The 19,275-nt window shown below is 42.2% G+C and overlaps 1 protein-coding gene across 4 annotated transcripts in view; it reads left to right on the plus strand.

Annotated features, from left to right (window-relative positions):
* The first annotated feature begins 321 nt into the window (after positions 1-321).
* Positions 322-19,275, plus strand: part of GOLIM4 (golgi integral membrane protein 4) — a 31,240-nt gene continuing 12,286 nt past the window's right edge. Inside the window, exons 1-7 of one of the 4 annotated variants that reach the window (XM_071752721.1) lie at positions 334-1,102; positions 13,478-13,552; positions 14,669-14,718; positions 15,448-15,501; positions 15,987-16,137; positions 17,461-17,543; positions 18,074-18,157. In XM_071752721.1, the coding sequence (XP_071608822.1) occupies positions 916-1,102; positions 13,478-13,552; positions 14,669-14,718; positions 15,448-15,501; positions 15,987-16,137; positions 17,461-17,543; positions 18,074-18,157 (684 nt within the window). In that variant the 5' untranslated portion in view covers positions 334-915. Of the gene's footprint in view, positions 1,103-13,477; positions 13,553-14,668; positions 14,719-15,447; positions 15,502-15,986; positions 16,138-17,460; positions 17,544-18,073; positions 18,158-19,275 lie in introns of all 4 variants that reach the window. The other 3 variants (XM_071752723.1, XM_071752722.1, XM_071752725.1) reach the window with 3 other exon arrangements.

Here is a 19,275-nt window from a genome sequence, read left to right on the forward strand (position 1 = left end):
GTCAGCCACCCTGTCAGTCACCTCCCGTCTGTCACCCCCTGTAAGTCACCCCATCAGTCACTCCCTGTCACCTCCTGTCACCCTGTCCCAGGCAGTGCCTCACCCGCCACCGGGTGTCGCACCCCCACCTCAGCCCCCGCCGCCCCTCACCGGGCACACGCAGGTGACCCGCAGGGTCTGGGCTGGAGGTGAGGAGAAGGGCGGGAGGAGGGAAGCGGAGCTCCGGACGGACGCGGCGGGCACCCAATGCGCTCCGGAGCTGCCGCCCCGAAGGGAGGGGAGAGACCCACGGTTGGGCCCAATGAGGCCGCGCCCGGAGCGGGACTTCCTTCGGGGATCCCGCGGCGGGGAGCCGCGGCGGAGCGGGGGTGACACGTAAGTGCGGGGCCAGGGCCAGGGGTGGGGAGTGTGAGGGAAGAAGTCGCCTTTGTTTCTCTCAGGTGGTGACTGACGGCGCAACCACCGTCCGGGCGGGTCCCCGCGGCGGGGCCGGGCTGAAGGCACCGCTTGAGGAGCCCGACCCGCAGGCCGCCGTATCCCGCTCCGCTGCCCGCCCCTGCCGCGGGGAGCCGGGACAGTCAGTCAGTCAGTCAGTCAGCCGGGGGCCTCCCTTCCCGCCGCTGGAGGGGCCGGGAAGCACCGGGCAGCCCCGCGGCCCCAGCATGCGGATGGGGCACCCGCCCCTTGCCCCGCAGAGTCCCGCCGGCTCCGCTCCCTCCCGCAGGCAGGGACAAACCGCCGCGGTGCCCAGGGGCTGAGGCTTTCGTCCGGCCCCTCCCGCCCTCCGTCCCGCCCTCCTCCTCCTCCTCATCCTCTTCATCCCGGGGCCTCCGATGTCGCCGCCTTCTCGCCCGCCGCCTCCAGCCGCCCGCTGCTAAACCGTGAGGGGGGGACCTTCGGGACCCCGCCGGGGACATGGGCAACGGGATGTGCTCCCGAAAACAGAAGCGGATTTTCCAGACCCTCCTGCTTTTGACTGTGGTGTTCGGCTTCCTCTACGGGGCGATGCTGTACTACGAGCTGCAGGGCCAGCTGAGGAAGGCGGAGGCCACGGCGTTCAAGTACCAGCAGCACCAAGAGTCCCTCTCAGCTCAGTTACAAGGTACCTACCTCGGGCAGGAGCTTCTGTTCCTTTTCCTAAGGCTTGCAGAATGCTCTCCTCTTTCTCTGGGGAAGTCTGGGCTCCAGTTGTCCACCCTCTGACAAAGTTTTGGTCCTTGGGCCCTTTTCTCCGTTCTCTCCCTCCAGCCCGTGCAGTTTTGGTATCCACCCGTGGGTAGGATCCTAACCCTGTTGAAGGCAGTGTAAGGTTTTGTCACAGGCTTCTAGAGGGCTTTTCATTCCCCCTGGCTCCCACACGTTTTATGGAGTGACTCTTACTCCCAGAGGGCTCCACATCACTTGGCAATTCCTGCTCTGAACGGGAAAGGCAGGCACAGTGCCTGCTGCTCATCTAACACTTGAGACCACCACCAGTTCTCTGTGCTTCAGTCTGGTTTATTATTTAGGAGCATTAATATTATGCTGCTGAGAGAACATTCAGCTGCAAAGATGCAAAGCTGCAGTTCTTGGGCAGCATAAACCTTAAATAGCTCCAGGAGTGAGAGGAATATTCTAACAAAGCATTTTTTAAAAGGGTAATTATTAAGGTTTAAATAAATAATTTGGAGAAGGCAGTTCTATTACTTTTTGGAGTAACTTGGAATCTCTGGGCCTCGAGGTGCCACATAAATACAGATCTATGTGTATTTTGGTTTAAGGATGTACCAAAAGTGGGAGTCCTGTGCTTGAAGATGAAAAGATGCTGATGTCTGAATCTGCAAATGCACAAATCAGATGCAAAGCAGCAGATGTATACATGAAGCATCAGTTTTCTAGAAAGTTCAAGACAGGTCATAACTGTCAAGTGCAAAATTACCAGGCTGGCATATACAAAGTCCAGAGCCAACTTTCAGAACTCTTATTAAAGAGTTTTCAGAACAGAATAGAACAAGGGTAAGAATTGTCTGCTCTGGCTGCTGTAACAGTACTTACCCTTTTGGGTGATCTTCAACAGTAATTTTCACTGGAAGCATACATAAAAGCCTGGAAGCATACACTTTTTATGCAGAAAGTGCAGAATTGGGCTCATGCTGTTAGGTTCTTACAGTGATTTGTTACATGAGTATGTTTATCTCTGATCTGAGGCCATCATTACCTACTATTTGAATTTCGGGCCATTTCCAGATAATGCCACGGAAAAAAATTGACAGAAACCTTCATTTTAGTCATGAAAAAGGTATAAATGTTGGGCTGTGAGGATGAGTATGTGGCAGATGGCTAAAGGGCTACTTTAAGGTCTGTCTGTTTGCCAACAGTATTTGAAGAGGACACAGGAGCATCTTGTTCTCAAGTTCAATAAGTTGGCTTTTTCTGTTCCTCTGGCTGTACTAAAGAGGAGCATATAACAAACTTCATCCTAACACAGAGGAGAGATTCTCTTGATCAGATATATTGAGTCTGGACTGTTTGAACTTTGCACTTGTGAAATATTTTGATAAGCTGTTATCTCTTTAAGCAAGTTCACTGAAGCAGCAGGCAGCTACTGGTTGATGCATGTGGTAGCAATGCTGCATTTTATAGAGGTATTCTCTTGCTTCTTTCAGTGTATCAATGAGAAATGTAAAATTTAGACCAGAACCTGAAAACCTTTATATATTAGATTATCAGTGCCATGAATTCACATGGTTCTGGGACCTGTGCCAGTGTATCAAGCCTGTTAAGCAGATCTTATTTGTGCGTGGTATAATAGCAATAAACCTTGTTTAGGAAAAAAAATGCTAGCAATTAAGTCACAGAATACAAGGAAAATATAATGTAAGAATGAAATGGGTTCTTTACCATTTCCTGAATTATGGTAATAGCTTCTATACCTGAGTGGGGGTGAGTGAGAGCCCAGAGACATAGTAAATGCAGCAGCAAACATTAGATACCTAAACTCCCACTTAAATAAAGTCCTTATATTCCTAAGGACTTGGGAGGAGTTTTTTTTCCCATGTACATTTAATGATTCTTTTGGGGATGGCCTGCCCTGCACAATCACTTGGATTTTTGCCATAGTAGTTTATTGGTAAGAAAAACACAGGGAATTTGGAATCCAGGCCTGTGCACAGCTCACATGGAGATACACATGCAGTGTGCTAACTGTTGATATTCTAAGCCATTTCTGAACCTTTCCTATTTAATGTTTTGATACAGGAACAGGAAGGAGTTTTCTTTAAACAAAGATGTTTCAATAAACCAAAGTGCTGACGGAAGAGCCTCTATTTGTAGGTGCTCTATCTGACTGCACTTTGAACTTCTGTTTATAAATAGCCTGGATTTTAAATCAACAATGTTGCTATTGCCAAACAATAACAAAAATAAACAAAAAAACCCCCCACCATGGCCACCAGAACAGCACAACAAACTAGGCTACATCTCTCTGTAATAAATATAATTAATAAAAATAAAGTAAAGTATAAAAAATAAAATAAAGTAAAATAATCTCAGAGATTATTTTTTCAGATTATTCCTTTATGAGAACAACAAAATATTTCAGTACTAAAGCAGAGAAACTTACCTTTTCCACACAGAGTCATCAGTTTTTCTGTAGATGCTTCTTTAGCAATAACTTTGGATAGCTTGGCAGGCAGTGAAATATCACCTGGTTTATAAACTTGAGTTGGGTTTTCCTGTGACTGCTGGGGCCTGTAAAGATAGTTGATTTCCTGAGTGCACTTAGAGGAACACTCTTAGGGCTTCTGGGTGAAACAGGAGTCAGTTTGTGAAATGCTTAAGGATCACAGGTAACTCCTTAGTTTATGTATAAGGTCACAGTTTTGGACTTCTGAATGCCCAAAATGTTAAGAATGATCCTGGGGGGTATCTTGGAGTGTAGGCTCCCTTTGTTTCCTTGGATCACCTTGTATTTTTCTGTCTCTGCACAGTTTTTTAGGTTTTTCTTCTAGGTAGGTAATAAACTTTGGTATTTTGCCAGTTCTTCGTGCCTGAATGAGCAGTATTTTCTGGTTTTGCTGGAAAAGCCACTTGTCTCTGATTTTTATCTTTTTCATTGCCACGTTTTCCTCAAACACCCCATGAACTGGGCTGGAAAAGGGAAAGAGCTCATCTTGCAAGGCAGAATGTAGAGATCATTGCAAAATGATGCAGGAAGAGGTCTCAAAATTTAGTCCATGTACCTGATCCAGAGAGATCTGCACATGACTGTTGTTTGGCTGCTTCTTGTGGTTGTACTTTCAGGTACTCAGCTGAGGAATATTTGTGCATTGTGGTGCAGCTGGAATGGGGGGGAGACTTGGGAATGATGGTAAGAATATCTGGTCTGGAGAAGCTGGGATCTGAAGCTTCCTCCCTTGAGACAGCTCACATTTTAGAAGTTTTTGTGTTTGCAAGCTAAACTTCTCACAGAAAAGAATGACATAATTTGACATTTTTATCTCTGTAACAAAATTCTGATGGGCATGGAGAAAACAGGGCTGCTTTGGTAACCCAGAGAGGGAATTCTGGAGGCAAAATTCAGAGATGATGGAAAATTTGTTGGCTGCTAAGAAAACCTGGAGTCAGTGTTATCTGTAAGCTCTTTCAGAGAAGCTGATCTTCCTAGTAAGCTGATTAATTTAAAATCTTGTCCTCTGAGTATTATATGTCTGAAACATGAAAATAATCTTGTTTAATATTTCTTAAAATGATAAAAACAAAATTTGACATTCTTTGCCTCCTACAAAGATGTGTCAGACTAATTCCTAAGGTATTGGCCATATAAGAAGAGACTTCAGTTGCTAGAACAGGTACACATTGACAGCTGGAGATGAACCTTACCATATCTTTGACTATTTCAAGACTGACTGTATCTGTAAATGTCTTTTTCTCCCTTATAGCTTCTGTCTTCTCATCCTCTGGGTATTAAGTAACCCCTTGTGTACTATATTAATCTCTTTAATCTGTTTCAAGCCCTGATCCTAACAACAGCCTAAATTTAGTGCCTTTTACTACCTGAATTTTCGTGCTCTTTCTCTTAGAGTCTTAACACATCTGATGGGCTGAGGCAGTCCCTATGCAGTCTGAGGCCATGCTGTAATTTTGGGATCTAACCCAGCAGGATCTCTGCACTCAGGAATTCAGAGTTTGCCCTGCTGTAGCCAAGGTGTGGGTCCCTCCAGAGGTACCTGATGCAGCTCTAGAAAGCACCAGCTGAAAAGCAAATGTGGAATTCCTCTGCCAGTTGTGCCATTTGTCCTTAACAGTGGCTCCTCCTTGGTGACCTGCTAGAAGTTGACCCATAGCAGCTCTGTGTGATGCATTGTGTCCAGTTCTGGGCCCCTCAGCTCAGGAGGGAGATTGAGGTGCTGGAGCAGGTCCAAAGGAGGCAACTGGGCTGGGGAAGGGACTGGAGCACAGATCCTCTGAGGAGAGGCTGAGGGAGCTGGGGGTGTTGAGGCTGGAGAAGAGGAGGCTCAGGGGAGACCTCATCACTCTCTCCAACTCCCTGAAAGGAGGTTGGAGCCGGGGGGGGGTTGGGCTCTTTTCCCAGGCAACTCTCAGCAAGACAAGAGGGCACAAGAGGGCTCAAGTTGTGCCAGGGGAGGTTTAGGTTGGACATGAGAAAGAATTTCTTTCTGGAGAGGGTGATCAGCCATTGGAATGGGCTGCCCAGGGAAGGGGTGGATTCTGCATCCCTGGAGCTATTTCAAAAGAGCCTGGATGTGGCACTCAGTGCCATGGGCTGGGAACCACGGGGGGAGTGGAGCAAGGGTTGGACTTGGTGAGCTCTGAGGTCCCTTCCAACCCAGCCCATTCTATGATTCTATGACAAAACTAGATCACAGTTTCCTGTAACTTCAGTGTTTAACATTTCTTATGTCTGTCAGCATGCTAACTACACAGAGGCCAAAACTGCTCTTAGTTTGCTCCCTGGAGGTGTATGGGGAGTGTGTGGAGATGTGGATGTGTCACCAGCTTGCACCCTCCTCCCCTTTGCTTTTTTAAAGTGCTCCTATTTAAACTTGGGTCTTAAGTTGGCAGAGCTAGGAAGAACTAGTGCTTGGTGGTTTATTTTTCACATGCATTATAAGCAGAGTGTGCTGTTCCTGTGGTCTGATGGTTCCCCATAGAAACAGCAATCCATGTTCCTGTGATTACTGTTAGTTTCAGACTACACCCAACGCTACAGTGCTGCTTTTGGTTGTGTTTTGTTGCTGTCTGAGATCTGTGGTAGCACATTTGTAGCAGAGGTTGGTGTTCCCTGTGTGCTGCTGGCACACAAGTGCAGCATTGCATTAAATTGCAAAAATAGCATCTCTGAGTCTGTTACCATTCTGGTATCCTGTCTTCTCATTCAGGAATGGTATGCTTTGGTTTTTGCAACCTCATCTAAGAACCTGATTTTTGTATTTCCATCCTCCTTTTCCACTGGGTATTTAATATTCTAAATACTTAAAAACACATTAAACAATTGAAGGTACTTGTGCAAATTTTTAGTACAGAAGATCTAGATGCTTTAAATGGCTATTCATATATGCATTTGTGTATATAAAATGTATAAATAAATGTTTTGCAGCTCTACCTGAATTCTTTAGGTTATCTGGAATTATCAAGTTTTCTTCATAATATCAGTACAGAAGAGGTGCCAGAGCTTTGTTCAGTTGCCTCCAGGCACTGGTTTGTTGCTTCTGGATCCCTAGTGATGAAGAGTCCCAGCAGCTGAATTCTGTGACTGGAAAGATAAATTGAGCAAACATTATTTTTTTTTTTTTTTTTTTTTTTCATTTCTTTAATCTCTGTCTGAATGCCCTAATATCACTTCCCTTGGGGACATGATACTTCCAGGATAAATTCCTGCCAGTGCTGCAATGTTACATCTGTACCCAGGCTGGAATCTGGGCTGAAGATCACACAGCCTGGAGTCAGAAGGAATGCTGAACCATGTGAGGTTACAGGGTGGCTTTGTTCCCTGGGTTTTGTTGTTCCCCCAGTTTAATTTTGAGCCTGGAAGCTAATAGACTGAAGTAAGATGGAGCCAATCTTCTGCAACTGTTTGTTACTGATGATGTAAGCTTTTTAAAGCTCCTGAGTGAGTGATGTGTCTGGGTTTGTGATCCCTCAGAGCTGAGAGAAGAGGAGGGATGCAAGATGGGTGGATGCTTTAATGAGTTTGCATTCTGGCTTCTCTGTCAGTCATCTTCTGTTCCACGTTCCTAGCAGGCCAAGGTTTGTCAGCAGCTCCTGCATCACAGAAAAGATCATCAGCTTTGCTGGAGGGAGACCAGTAGAGAAGCAGAGGTTGAAACAGCTACAATCACCATCTGAAAGTCAGAGCTGAAATAGTCAGCAGCACAGTTCAATTGATTAAAGAGTTTCAGGGTGGTTGAGACTTTCCATTAGCACTGACAAAACTTGTAAGGATATGATCTGAGAGTCAGGTCCTCCTGGAATGGTTCAGTGAAGGCTGTTGCTTCACTGTTAAAACTGAAGAGCAGAGTGGAATGACATCCCACATGAGCAAAATGGGTTGAGTTCTCAAGTCTTTCAAGCTGATCCAAACACATTGTCTCACTGGGCTGGTCAGCCTGGGGAGCTGGATGGGGGAACCTCATGGGGAAGGTTTCCACCCACACTGAGAGCTGAGCATGCACTGTAGCAGCTCTTCTGCAGTGCTGAGGATGTTGCCAGCAGTTTGTGGCTGATGGAATTCACTTTGCTCATTTTGGAATGGGATCCTTGTGTACAAAAAGCAATGAAACATCTCGTGGTATAAGTCAGGTGCAGTTTTCAAATTCAGTAGTTATGAAAGCTGAGTAATTCAGATTGCTGAAAACATGAGCTATGCAAAAATAATAAGGCAGAATCTTTTGTTGAGTCCTTTTTTTTTTGTTTTGTTTTTTTTTGGGGGGGGGGATTTTTAGGATTCAGGGACATAAGTTTCTTGTCATGTTGCAGCCTGGGGTAAGCACTTCAGGAATTCAGTTTGGTTTTGTGCTGCCTCTTGTTTAGAGAAGGGTCTGCTGAGCTTTTTCTGGTGATCTGACATAACCCAAACTTCAGATTTTCTACTGTGTATCTATAATGAAGAAACTGCCATTACTCCACCTCTTTTTAATTTTTTTTCTTCCTCCAAGGTTTCTGAAATTACCCCAGTGTTGTATTTTTCTGAGGTGACTCAGGTCCTTAATTTTTGGCAGTCACTTCCAGGGCTTAATTAGAGAGATGCTGAGAGAATTATGTCCTGCTTGTGCTTCTGGAGGGCACAGTAAGCAGCCTGTTGTTGCTCTCCAGGCCACCACACTAACCAGGTCCATTTTCAGGGTTTCACTTAATCTGTCATGCTTGGATGCAGATTGTGAGGTTTGACAGTCATCTTCTGTTACAAAAAAAAAAAAAAAAATATTCTGAACCTTAAATTACTGATGCCTGTGTGCTGTTATTTTGAAACTGGAGCTGACTCCCAGGTCCCCTCTCAAAAACTAATTTAAGGAAGTGGTTTAGCAGTTTTGTAAGGAGATAACCACAGCTGTTACATCAGGTTTTGCCATATTCCATCATGATAAAAATGCAAATATAACTTTTGGTTAGGAGAGATCATTAAAACAACATGGATGTGTATGTATAGATGATGCTTTGCTTCAGTGTCAATTTTGTACTAGTTTCTGAATATATATATATATATGTTTCTATATAGATTCTAACACCATGTAGATAGAGTCTCTAGGCTGCTGCATAAAATTGAAAAATAAGTCTAAAACAATTTTGAGAGAAAGAACAGACCCTTGTTTCCTGAAGCTGAGAGTTGAACAGACCCAGACATTCAGAGATCATGTGAGAAGGAAAGTCTTGTCTCTGCAGCTCTTCTGAATGTTCGTGTGTTTTCTTCAAAATGGTCTTGGTGTGTGGTGGCAAAAGAGGCAGAATAATGGGGAGAAGGAAATGGTAAAGGGAAAAGAGAGTGAAATTTTTTTAGATGTAAATCTGCTGACCTTAAGAATTGAAAGTCTGAAATCACTGAACAGGTTTTGTTTGAACTATTTGCATTTATTGCACTTAAAAAAATATACCTTAAGTGTAGACAGGTGTATAGAAAAATGCATATGCAAGATGAGATGCTAATTGCCCCAGCATGTTATAACCATGGCTGATACTAAAACCCTGAAAAAATATTTTGTGGAGTGCACAGGAAATTTTTTCTTGGATGGAAAACGTGATCTCCTTCCTAATAAAAGTCATGTCTGAGGCCTAGCTTTAGGGATTAAATATTTAATTGCCTTTAATACCCCTTCTCAAACTTTTATTTTCAGCAGCACCTTTTAGAGTTTAATGCTTCAGTGTGATAAATACCTCCCTACATCCAACCCTATCATTATGTTTTATTTGCAATTTGTTTGCCTGTTGTTCCTAGAGGTGTTACTGACTTTTAAGAGAGTACACAAGGCTAGGTGGAGTGAAAGGATTCTTTTAAATGTAGATGCTTACTCCAGCTTAGAAATTAATTTTCATGTCATCTTTGTAATTGAATAGAGGCCACAAATATTTCTTTGAAATAGAAGTATTTCTGGGGCAAACTGCATTTAGTGTGCCAGCTTATCCAGCATTCCTCTCTTTCCAGAGCTTCAATCAAAGCAAAACTTCAAAGATGTGTAACATTTCCATGTTGTGCTTCAGATTTCCTCTTTGCTTCTTGAGGATGCAAAGCTGGAAGTTTGATAAGCATCTGAATTTTCTTACCTTTTTACCTTTACTGTCTACACATTCCAGAGCCTTCTGAAGTTCTCTCATGCTCAGTTCTGGTCCCTTGTCCTAATCTGTTACCAAGCTCTGCACTCTTTGTGTGTGAAAACCCCTTGATGGAAGACAAACTTCACTGAGAGCATCACTGAGAGTTCTTCTCCTGGGATGGAGCAGGAGTTTGTAGAGCCAAAAGCAGGAGTCTCACAGCTTTGGTTAAGAAGTGAGCTGTGGGTTTTAACTGGATTCCTCTCATGTCAGCTGGCAGGTAATTCCCAAACTGTTCTGAGCAGTTCAGTATGCAAAACTATTCCATAACTGAGCCAGAAAAATCTTTGGTTTTCACTCATTATCTTTGCTTCTGGTTTTGTGCTTTTTATGTAAATTAAAACCAGAAAACTTCAATGGTAAAATATGAAGAAGCTTCAATATTGTGTTCAATATATTGTAAATCCAGGGTTTCTGTAAGGTTCTTTTCTTGTGTTGTACTTAAAACCAGGGTTGTCTAAATCTTTACTGTGAGAATATCTCAGTTATTTCCTAGATGTTTGTGGTGTCACTGGAATATCCATTTATTGCTCAACTCTCCACTGAGACTGTGAAGCAGGTGGAGTGTGTGCTGGGACCAGGCTGGGTTGTACTGTGGTGTGGAATCCTGATACTCCTCCAAGAGCTACCCAAAGGTGGTTTTTTGATAATCTGTTTTGGATAACATTATCTGTAGTGAAATATTCCCTTGATTGATATCAGATTCACTGCCTTAACCATATACAGAGCTGGAATCTTGGGGAGCAATGTTATATTAACAGTGTGTTCTGCCAGTATGAACCATTAGCATCAGATGAGTCAAGAATTCTCTGCTGAGATAAAATTTTGTATTATTGTCATCAGACTATAAAAAAAATCTATCTTACATCCCCATATTGAAGGGGTCCTTGGTTGGCTCATGGAAATACTCTCTCTCAGCAGCTGTTTGCATGGTTCCTATTTTATATGCTTCTAGCTTCAGTGACAAGAATTGGAAATTAAGTGTATTTTTATACAAATCTGTGTTCTACAGACCTTCATAGTGCTACTAGGGAAGTGCCAGTGTGGGTTACAACACACTGCTGGTTCAACTCTGCCACAGTCTGAGAGAAATTCACATTGAATGTTGCCAAGACTACTGAAGTCTGCTGGTTTTAAATGAAAGTTATTACTGCAGGCTCGAGAGAGATTGCAAAATTGCATAAGAAACAATAAAAATTAAATTAATAAGAATTCTTTCATCACGTATCTTTAAATCCCTATGTAATTTTAATTTTCCAGTATGTAAGATAATGGGAGCTGAGCTATTTTAGGTCTGAATCATGCTTCTGACAGACCAAAATACCAAAGTAACACAGATGCAAAATTGCTGATAATGTGAAATAGGAAATACTGCCTTTTAAATAGACAATGAGGGCTTGTTTCACTTAATAACAGTTTTACTGCTTTAAGGGGCAAAGCAAATCTGAGAGAAATAACCATGACTGTTGAATAATTTTGCTTTCATCCCATTGCTTGACTCCTGTGTTGCAATTAACGTTCAGCAGTGGGCAAAGTGGTGAAATCCTCACCCTCCAGCCTCCCACCTTTCCTTCCACTTTGACTTCTGTATGGGAAAAATCTTGATTCAAAGACTTTCTTGAAGTGATCCCAATTAAATTACTGTGAAATATTTCCTTGCTGAAGGCTAAAGGCATTTTAACAACCTGCATGCTCCTGGTTTTGGGGGGCTTTTGCTCTTTGGGGCTGGATCACTTCTCTGTGGATTCACCTTGTTCTTTATGTAGGTGACATTTTAGAGGTAACTTAAGAGAATTAAACTGATACCTGGCATTATCCCAGCTTTGGAAAAGTGCATATTGAAACGACTTTTTGGGACCATTGTATTAAATATTCAAAATTCAGTTATTTCTGAAAAGCTCAGTACAACATTGAGAACTTACCCTATGAAAAAATGATTTGTGAAGTGCTGTGTCAGTGCATCACACCAGTAGGAATCTGCCAGTTTCTTTATGTAGGTTCCACCCCCCCAAGCTGGGAAACCTGTAATAGAAAATGTTTTACAGTGTAGTTATTTCTTTGAGATTGTTGCTCAGGCATCTTTATATCCAGACTGGTAGTGAAGGAGAAATCTGCTGTAGTAACAAGAGCCTTGTAGTTTGGACTCCTGCCTAGGAGGTTTCTGACTGGTGGAAATAATTCACATTTATGGGAGATAAACTCCTATATGTACTTAGAAAGTCTGATCTGCAGTCCACTGCCCAAATGAACAAGTGAGAAGACACTGAAGTTATGCTTTTTTAACAATTATTTGCTCAATCAGAATCTTCTTTATGTTGCACATTATGGACTTGATTAGAGAAAAACATTGCTGAACCAACCAGTAAATGAACTAAGAGGGGAGAGGTGAAGGAGGAAGCTTTTTCTTAGCCCTTTTGGCCATCCTGGGGGCTGTTTTAAGGCATTTCCAGCTTCTCTCCAGCATTTCAAAGCTGAGCAGGTGAAGCCAAAGCTCAGCAGAGCTGCAATTGGCTGGGAAATACACAGAGCATCAGGGTCCCCAAACCCCAAAGTCATGAGTTCTCCTTCACCTTTTTTCCTGCCCTTACCATGGGTTTGTTGTGCAATTTTCCCCCCCACACACACACTCAGGAGGAGGAGCTGAGGAAGAAAAAGGAGCAAAATGGCAAATGTTACTTCTGAATCCATTTGTGGTTTAGTCTGCCAAAAATCCACTCCTGATTGCATGGGAGGGGAACCCATTATGGATTTTCATTTCTCTCCTGAGTTGCTGTGCTACAACCACTCTTCTTTTGCCCTGTAATCCAGCATCCACAGTCCCTAAATGAAACCATCACTGTAAAGCTGCCATATTTTTCTTTCTTTCTTGAGAGTTTGCTTGCTGGTGACTTTGTGAATATTCATTAGGTGCTTGTTTTGTTGCAGAGGATGTTGACAGGTAGTTCACTGATGCCCTTGACTTCAGAAGATAAATAGCAAGGTGACAAGGATTGATTAGCAATTCACCTTCTGAGCAAAAACATAAACACTTGTAGATAAGCCACCCTGCAGAATGCACCTTGGTGGAATTAAAAACATGTTTTAAGGGGCAAAAGGAGTTTTCTTTGGCTGCCAAGATGCAGATCTTTATTGGATGCTTCCAGCTGAAGTCTTATGTTTACTAATGGTTTACTTCTCAGAAAATGATTTTCCTGGTTTTGAAGGGAAAAATCACCTTCAGCTAATTCAAATGAATAACTCTTTAAAAGGGTGAAAATTTATAATTGGGAAAAGTACTTGTGTTAAACTGAGCTTGGCCATTTACAAGCAAGGCAGGAGAGAAGGAAAGCAGGGGAAATGTCCACCTGAATCCCTGAAGGTGTTTGGTAGCTTTCCTGTAGCTCCACCATAGCTGACTGTCCCATAAGCAAATCACTCACATGGTTTTCAGTCTGTGTTCACGCAGTGGAAACACCCAGAGTTCATGATCAATAAATCATAATCATAAAAAATCATAAAAAAACACAAACTACTATCCCAAATTATGCAAACAGTCCTTTATCCTCTGACCTCATTCCACTTGTCTTTTCCTGGTACATTCTGTGCCAATGCTCTCTGGGTCTGTTGGGGGTGGGTGGTATTTTTTGTGTATCTTGCTTATAAAATTAATTGTGTCCAAAATTTCTCTTTTCAGTTGTATACGAGCACAGGTCAAGATTAGAAAAGTCACTACAAAAGGAAAGGCTTGAACATAAGAAAGCAAAAGAAGGTAAAAGCATGCTTTTCACTTTAACATTTAAGATAGAGTATTTTTTTAGAAGTAACTTAGTTCAAGTTTCTGATACACATTACCTGTGCCACCTTGGCAGATCTTTTTAGTCCATTTTTTAAATTTAATTTTTGAAAGTAAAATCTTCAGTATTGTTTACAGGTGACTGCAAAATGTCACAGTATATACATAGGTGTGTTTATAGCAGTGTCCATAGACCTGACAGCTCTGTGGAACATGGGCATGAGGAAAGCCTCTTCCAGCATGCTGAAGATTTAAAGCTTGAACCAGAAACACATCAATGTGACAACAGACTCCTAATCAATATTTTTACACGTGCTTAAAAGTAAACACATTCTCATGTCTTTTTCTCTGATTAAAACTAAGTTCTAGGTGCATGAGAGGGGGAAATGTTGGCACATGATCTTATTTCTTACACATCTGCCCTCTCTGAAACCTCAGCAGAGTGCAGTCCTCTGGAATTCTTTAAGTCTTTTGTTGTTCTAAATTCACTCCAGTTTTCAGAGGAAAATGTGTGTTTTTTCCCCAAACTCAAGACTCTGCCACTACTTTAGGAAGAATGAAGAACGTTTAAGTCTTACCGTGCAGTTCTGGATAGGTTTCTGGTGCCACCTAGTGTAGAGCCAGGCGAATGTGAGTCGGCATTCAAATCCTGAAAAGAGGCTCAAGGAACAAAAGGGGAAATTTTTGTTTTATTTAAACTTAATCTCGACTTTGACATATCTTAAATACGTGGTTTTTACAATCCTAATACCAGAAAACACAATTTACAAATCTCCTTTTCCTTTTGAATGATGCTACAGCGTTGATGTAACAGATTTAATTCCCTACCTGTACACTTGAGTCTGTTCACCCTTCATGTTACACTGATGTGGAACTTTCATTTAAAAGCATTTCATTAAATTCTGTAACTTCTTAATGAAAATATCTCATAAAAACTTGAGTATTTAAAATTCTCCCTAGTTTTTTAAGATCTTCTCAAAAAAAATACACTGCATAAGCATTCAGATCGTAATTTATGTATTCAACCCTTATGTTATTTAAGACTCTAATTTTCCTGTTTGTTTCATCAGTATTTTCCCTTTTATGTTGTAGATTTTCTTGTTTATAAACTAGAAGCACAGGAAACACTAAATAAAGGAAGGGTAAGTCATCATTCCTAGTAAAAGCTTTTAATAGTTGATGCCATTTGAGTTGCAAGAAAAAGGAATTTGCAATTTTAAGTGCTCAAAGAGGTCTGACAAAATACTAATTGAAAGAGCACTCACTTGTTCAAGTTTTATTCTGCATGCCTAAGTGCTGAGCAATTCCTAATTATTTGAGCTGCAATAGGGAATCCTAATATCTTTCCAGAAATTTTAATTTAGAAAATATCTTCCTGTTTATATCACGTTAGTTCAAATGTATTGTTACCAATGGGAAATGGGTATTACAAAGCATTATAAATTACTTTTTTTTAGCTTAGTCCACAGAGAAAAGGTCAGGGGAAAGTGACAACTTTCTAACACATGGTCTTTGAACTTGAAAGTGTAAAAACATAAGGAAACTTTCTTTTATGTACTAATGGCCAGAAGGAAAGCTGAATCTGGCAAAGGACCCCAGAGACCTGTAGACAAGTAAATTAGGATTTTATGGCTGCTTCATGTTGAAACTGGGGAGCAGATTGCAAGCTGAGTAACCTCAATTAAAACACATTCAGTAAGTACAAAGTATGTGTGCTTGTCGTGTTCCAAGGCAAGTGGAGAGAGAATTTGTTACCTGGGAAGTTGGCTCCCTTGCCTCCTGACTCCAAACTCTTTTAAGTGCCTGTGCAGAAGTCTGTGGGGTGGCAGAGTTGTTGTGTGTAACACCAGGGTTTGGGTTGTGTTTTACAGCAAGACTCCAACAGCCGGTACAGCGCCCTGAGCGTGCAGCACCAGATGCTGAAGGTGGGTGATGGGCATCCCCATTCCCCAGGGTTGTGGGGGGGGATTCCACGGGTTCAGCAGCTCCAGGTCACTCCCTCCGGAGTGTCAGTGCCTCCAGGGTGCCCTCCTCTTGCAACACCACCCTTAAAAGATGCTTTCCTGCTGTATTTTCGAGTCGGTAATTTAATCTGATCCAAAGCAATCAGTTGTTTGGAGCACTGGCTTATCAGACTTCACCTAGTTTGGCATTTCCTAAACACATTCAGCCAACTCCCTGTGGGACAAGGCAACTTTGAGGTGAGGTGGTGTAGCCCCAGAACAGGAGACCACTCATCCTGGAGGTCCTTTTGTGTTAGAGAAGACATGGAAAACGCGTGCTTTAAATAATAAACTGCTTGTCATGGGTGCTTCCTACTCATCTGGGCTTAGTTAGCAAATTGCCAGAGACAAAATTAGCCTCGTGTGCAGACAGTGCACTGTTCCAGTGTCCAACTTGGTGTTCACAGAGTCAACATGAAGAACTAAAGAAGCAGCATGCTGACCTTGAGGAAGACCACCGAAAGCAAGGGGAAGAGTTCAGCAGAACATTCAATGATCACAAGGAGAGATACTTGCAGCTGCAGCAGGAGAAGGAGCAGGAGATCTCTAAGCTGAAGGGTATATGCAACCTCTACCTGGCTGCCCATATGCAAATGTGTGTTTTTTCATTGGGTTTTGTGTGATGTGATGCAGGAAGGCATTGCTCTCCTCTCACTAACGTGTCATCCATCCATCTTAGGCTTTCTGATAGTTACATTTTTGTAATGATTTTCTGTGCTCACTTTCTGAAATCTATTAGTATGTGTGCTTTGTGTTTCTGTCTAGGTTAGAGAAATACTAAGAAACACAGCACTTAAAAGCCCATCAAGTGTCAGTGGCTGGTTTATCCAGTCTTTCTTGTTTAGTTCTAAGACTGTTATAAACCTGGAAGAATCCATTTGCCTCTTAACTCTTTTTTTGTAAAGAAAGGCAGTCTAAGAGTGTTTGCCACTTCTGTCAGAGATGTAATTGTGCCTCTTTATGAAGTGACTTTATGTACATTTTATACCTCATTTTCTCTTTATGTATCAGCCTCTCTGAAACATGATTCACCTGTATGCTGAAGTCTTAATTTTTTTTACTGTTGGCATCTTGTTTCCTGTTACAAAGATCCTTTGTAGTCTGCAGACCTCTTCAATCCTAATTACACAGAAAAAAAAAAAGGAAGGGGTTCTCCCCTCCCAGGGCCTTCAGCTGCTTTCTGCCACGTATCACTAACACATAAGTTAGTTTTGGAGCTGTCTGCAGTTTTGTCTACACAGTATTTTGCAGGCAGAGGCTGTGTTTAGTAGTTCTGCCTGGGCACAGCACCAGTGGAATCACACAGCTCTGGACTGAGCTGGATTGCAGCCTGGCAGCTTGGAGTGTGGGAAGAGCTTCCCTGTGTCTGCCTCCAGTATTCCCCATCAACATAATGTCAGAAGTGGGAAGAGAAGCCCCCCTTCTCCCTGGTCCCTGAACTTTTTAAGGATGCTGGGCATCTCATCCAAAAGAATAGCTATAGAGTCCTATGACAAAAAAAAACTCTCACTTGCCAGATGTGCTGGGGGGGGGAAGGGAGAGGAGGGGTGGCTTCCTCTCTGCATCTGAAAGGTTCAGGTTGCCACAATGAATTTTGCTGTCTGCAGCCCCCAGCATGGACAGTGCTGCATTGTTCCAGTTGCAGACAAAATTGAACCACATTTTACCATTTTCTGCTTGAAAATTTAAGGCTTTTTAAAGGGCTGGAGAGAGATGTAGCATAAAGAAGCCAGATAGTTACTGTAATCTATTTCTACTCCAGCAGTAGCATAGGATTTTAGGTAGTTTGTGTTAGTTTTTAATTTTGGTGCTTAGTCTAGTACTATCCATCTCATCTGACTGGGATTTCATTCTGTTTTTCATTCAATTTCTTTTAACCAGAATCCCTCTATAACTTAAGGGAGGAGAACAGACAGTTGAGGAAAGCTCACCAAGACATTCACACCCAGCTCCAAGATGTCAAGGTAGGAGAACTTGAAGCCCATTAGGAAAAATAAAAATGTTCCCAAGTTTTAACAAGCCAGAAGTGAGCTGTGCTAAAGACTTTTAGCTTCTGTTATGTGGCAAAAAGAAGAGGAATGTGGCTGAACTGGGTTGCTTGTCTTTTGCTGCTTGCATTTTAGGTACGTGCTCCTTTGAAAAAAAAGTAATAAAATCCAAATCTAGTATAAAAATCAGAATTGGAAATTTGACCTTGCAAGTTAAGAATTGTGCTTTGGCAAACGAAGTTAATCAAAATCATTCATCAGCATCTACTCCAACTTTAAACTTTATTTTAGTTACTCAAATTCTGGCCTCCAAAATTTTCTTTCCTGGCATGCTTGTGTGTTTCACATGTGTTCCACATGAAGTAAATGCTGTCATTCCAACTCAGGATTTTCTTTTAGAGATAAATTGAATTATATTCCTAGCTCAAAATCCCCCAGGCGACCTCATTTACTTTAAGAATGAACTTTTTTTTTATGAAACGTTTCATGTTCTTCTTTTTGTGTAGCAACAGCATAAGAACTTACTCTCCCAACACAACCAGCTTGTAGTGACTTTGGAAGACCACAAGAGTGCACTAGCTGCTGCACAGGTCAGAAAGGAAAGCAGCTTCTACCAGCTCTACCTTCCTAAAACTTGTTTCTTCTAGTTCAGCTGTCCTGTCGTGCATGGAGCCTCTCGCATGGGGAATTTGCAGCTGGCACCAGGCTGCAGGGGAATGCATGAGTTCAAGGGCTGCTCTTTAGAAGAAGCTGCAGCACACTGTAGGGCTGTCAGAAAATAAAAGAGCTGTTGTAAGCCTGGGAGTGCATGTATTACTGATAAGATGATTATTTGCTTCCATGAGAGCTGTCAAATCCCTTTCTTTCTCTCTCTTCTCTGACAGAACTCCTGTTAGTCAAACATCCCACACTCCAGCATGCCCATGCAGCACTGTAAAGACCTGGATGCTGGGATGCTATCAAGTCTCTTTTTATATATGACTGGGGGGTTTCTCAGGCTAGAGAGGGACTGAGACACAAGGACTGTAAACTTCAGGTGGAGCTCAAATTAGTTAAAAAGCAGCATTACCTCTCTTAAATGTCATTTTCAAGTGAAGTGTTTGCCAGACTTTGCACATGTTGGTACAAGCTGTGCAGGCCACAGGGAATCTGAAGGTAGGAGTCATGTTGGAGCAGTGGAAGATTATTGATGAAAGATCAGAGGGGAAGACAAAGAGCCAGCATCAAGTTATTTTTATTCCTGACTTGTTTTCTTCATTTAAGTATTATCATAGTCCACAGAATCATTACCAGCACTAAAAGCATTGGATTCTTTTTTTCTTTTTTTCCCAGTTTTGCTTGTGCATGTCTGTGTGTGTAGATATTCCAAAAATAGGGCAAGACTAGCAAAGTCCCTCATAGACTAAATAGATGAAGAATCTTAATTTCCAGTACTAAAATGGGCTGGCAGCAAATTTTAAGCTCTTCTCCCACTGGCCACATTAGTTGCTTGGTATGTATAAATTCACATCTGAAATTCCACAAGGGCAGGTGCAGGCTCTGATTTAAGGTTCACCAAATCCACAGGGAAGGTCCATAGACTTCCCATGGCTCTGATTCAGTTCTTTAATTAGAAAGCCTGGAACACATGAAGCTTTTCTATCTGCCATCAGAGTGTGCCATTTATCCTATGGAGAACCTTTTCTTCAACAGAAGAGCCTTGCACATT

The sequence above is a fragment of the Heliangelus exortis genome, chromosome 9 (assembly GCF_036169615.1).
Source record: "Heliangelus exortis chromosome 9, bHelExo1.hap1, whole genome shotgun sequence".
NCBI lineage: Eukaryota > Metazoa > Chordata > Aves > Apodiformes > Trochilidae > Heliangelus > Heliangelus exortis.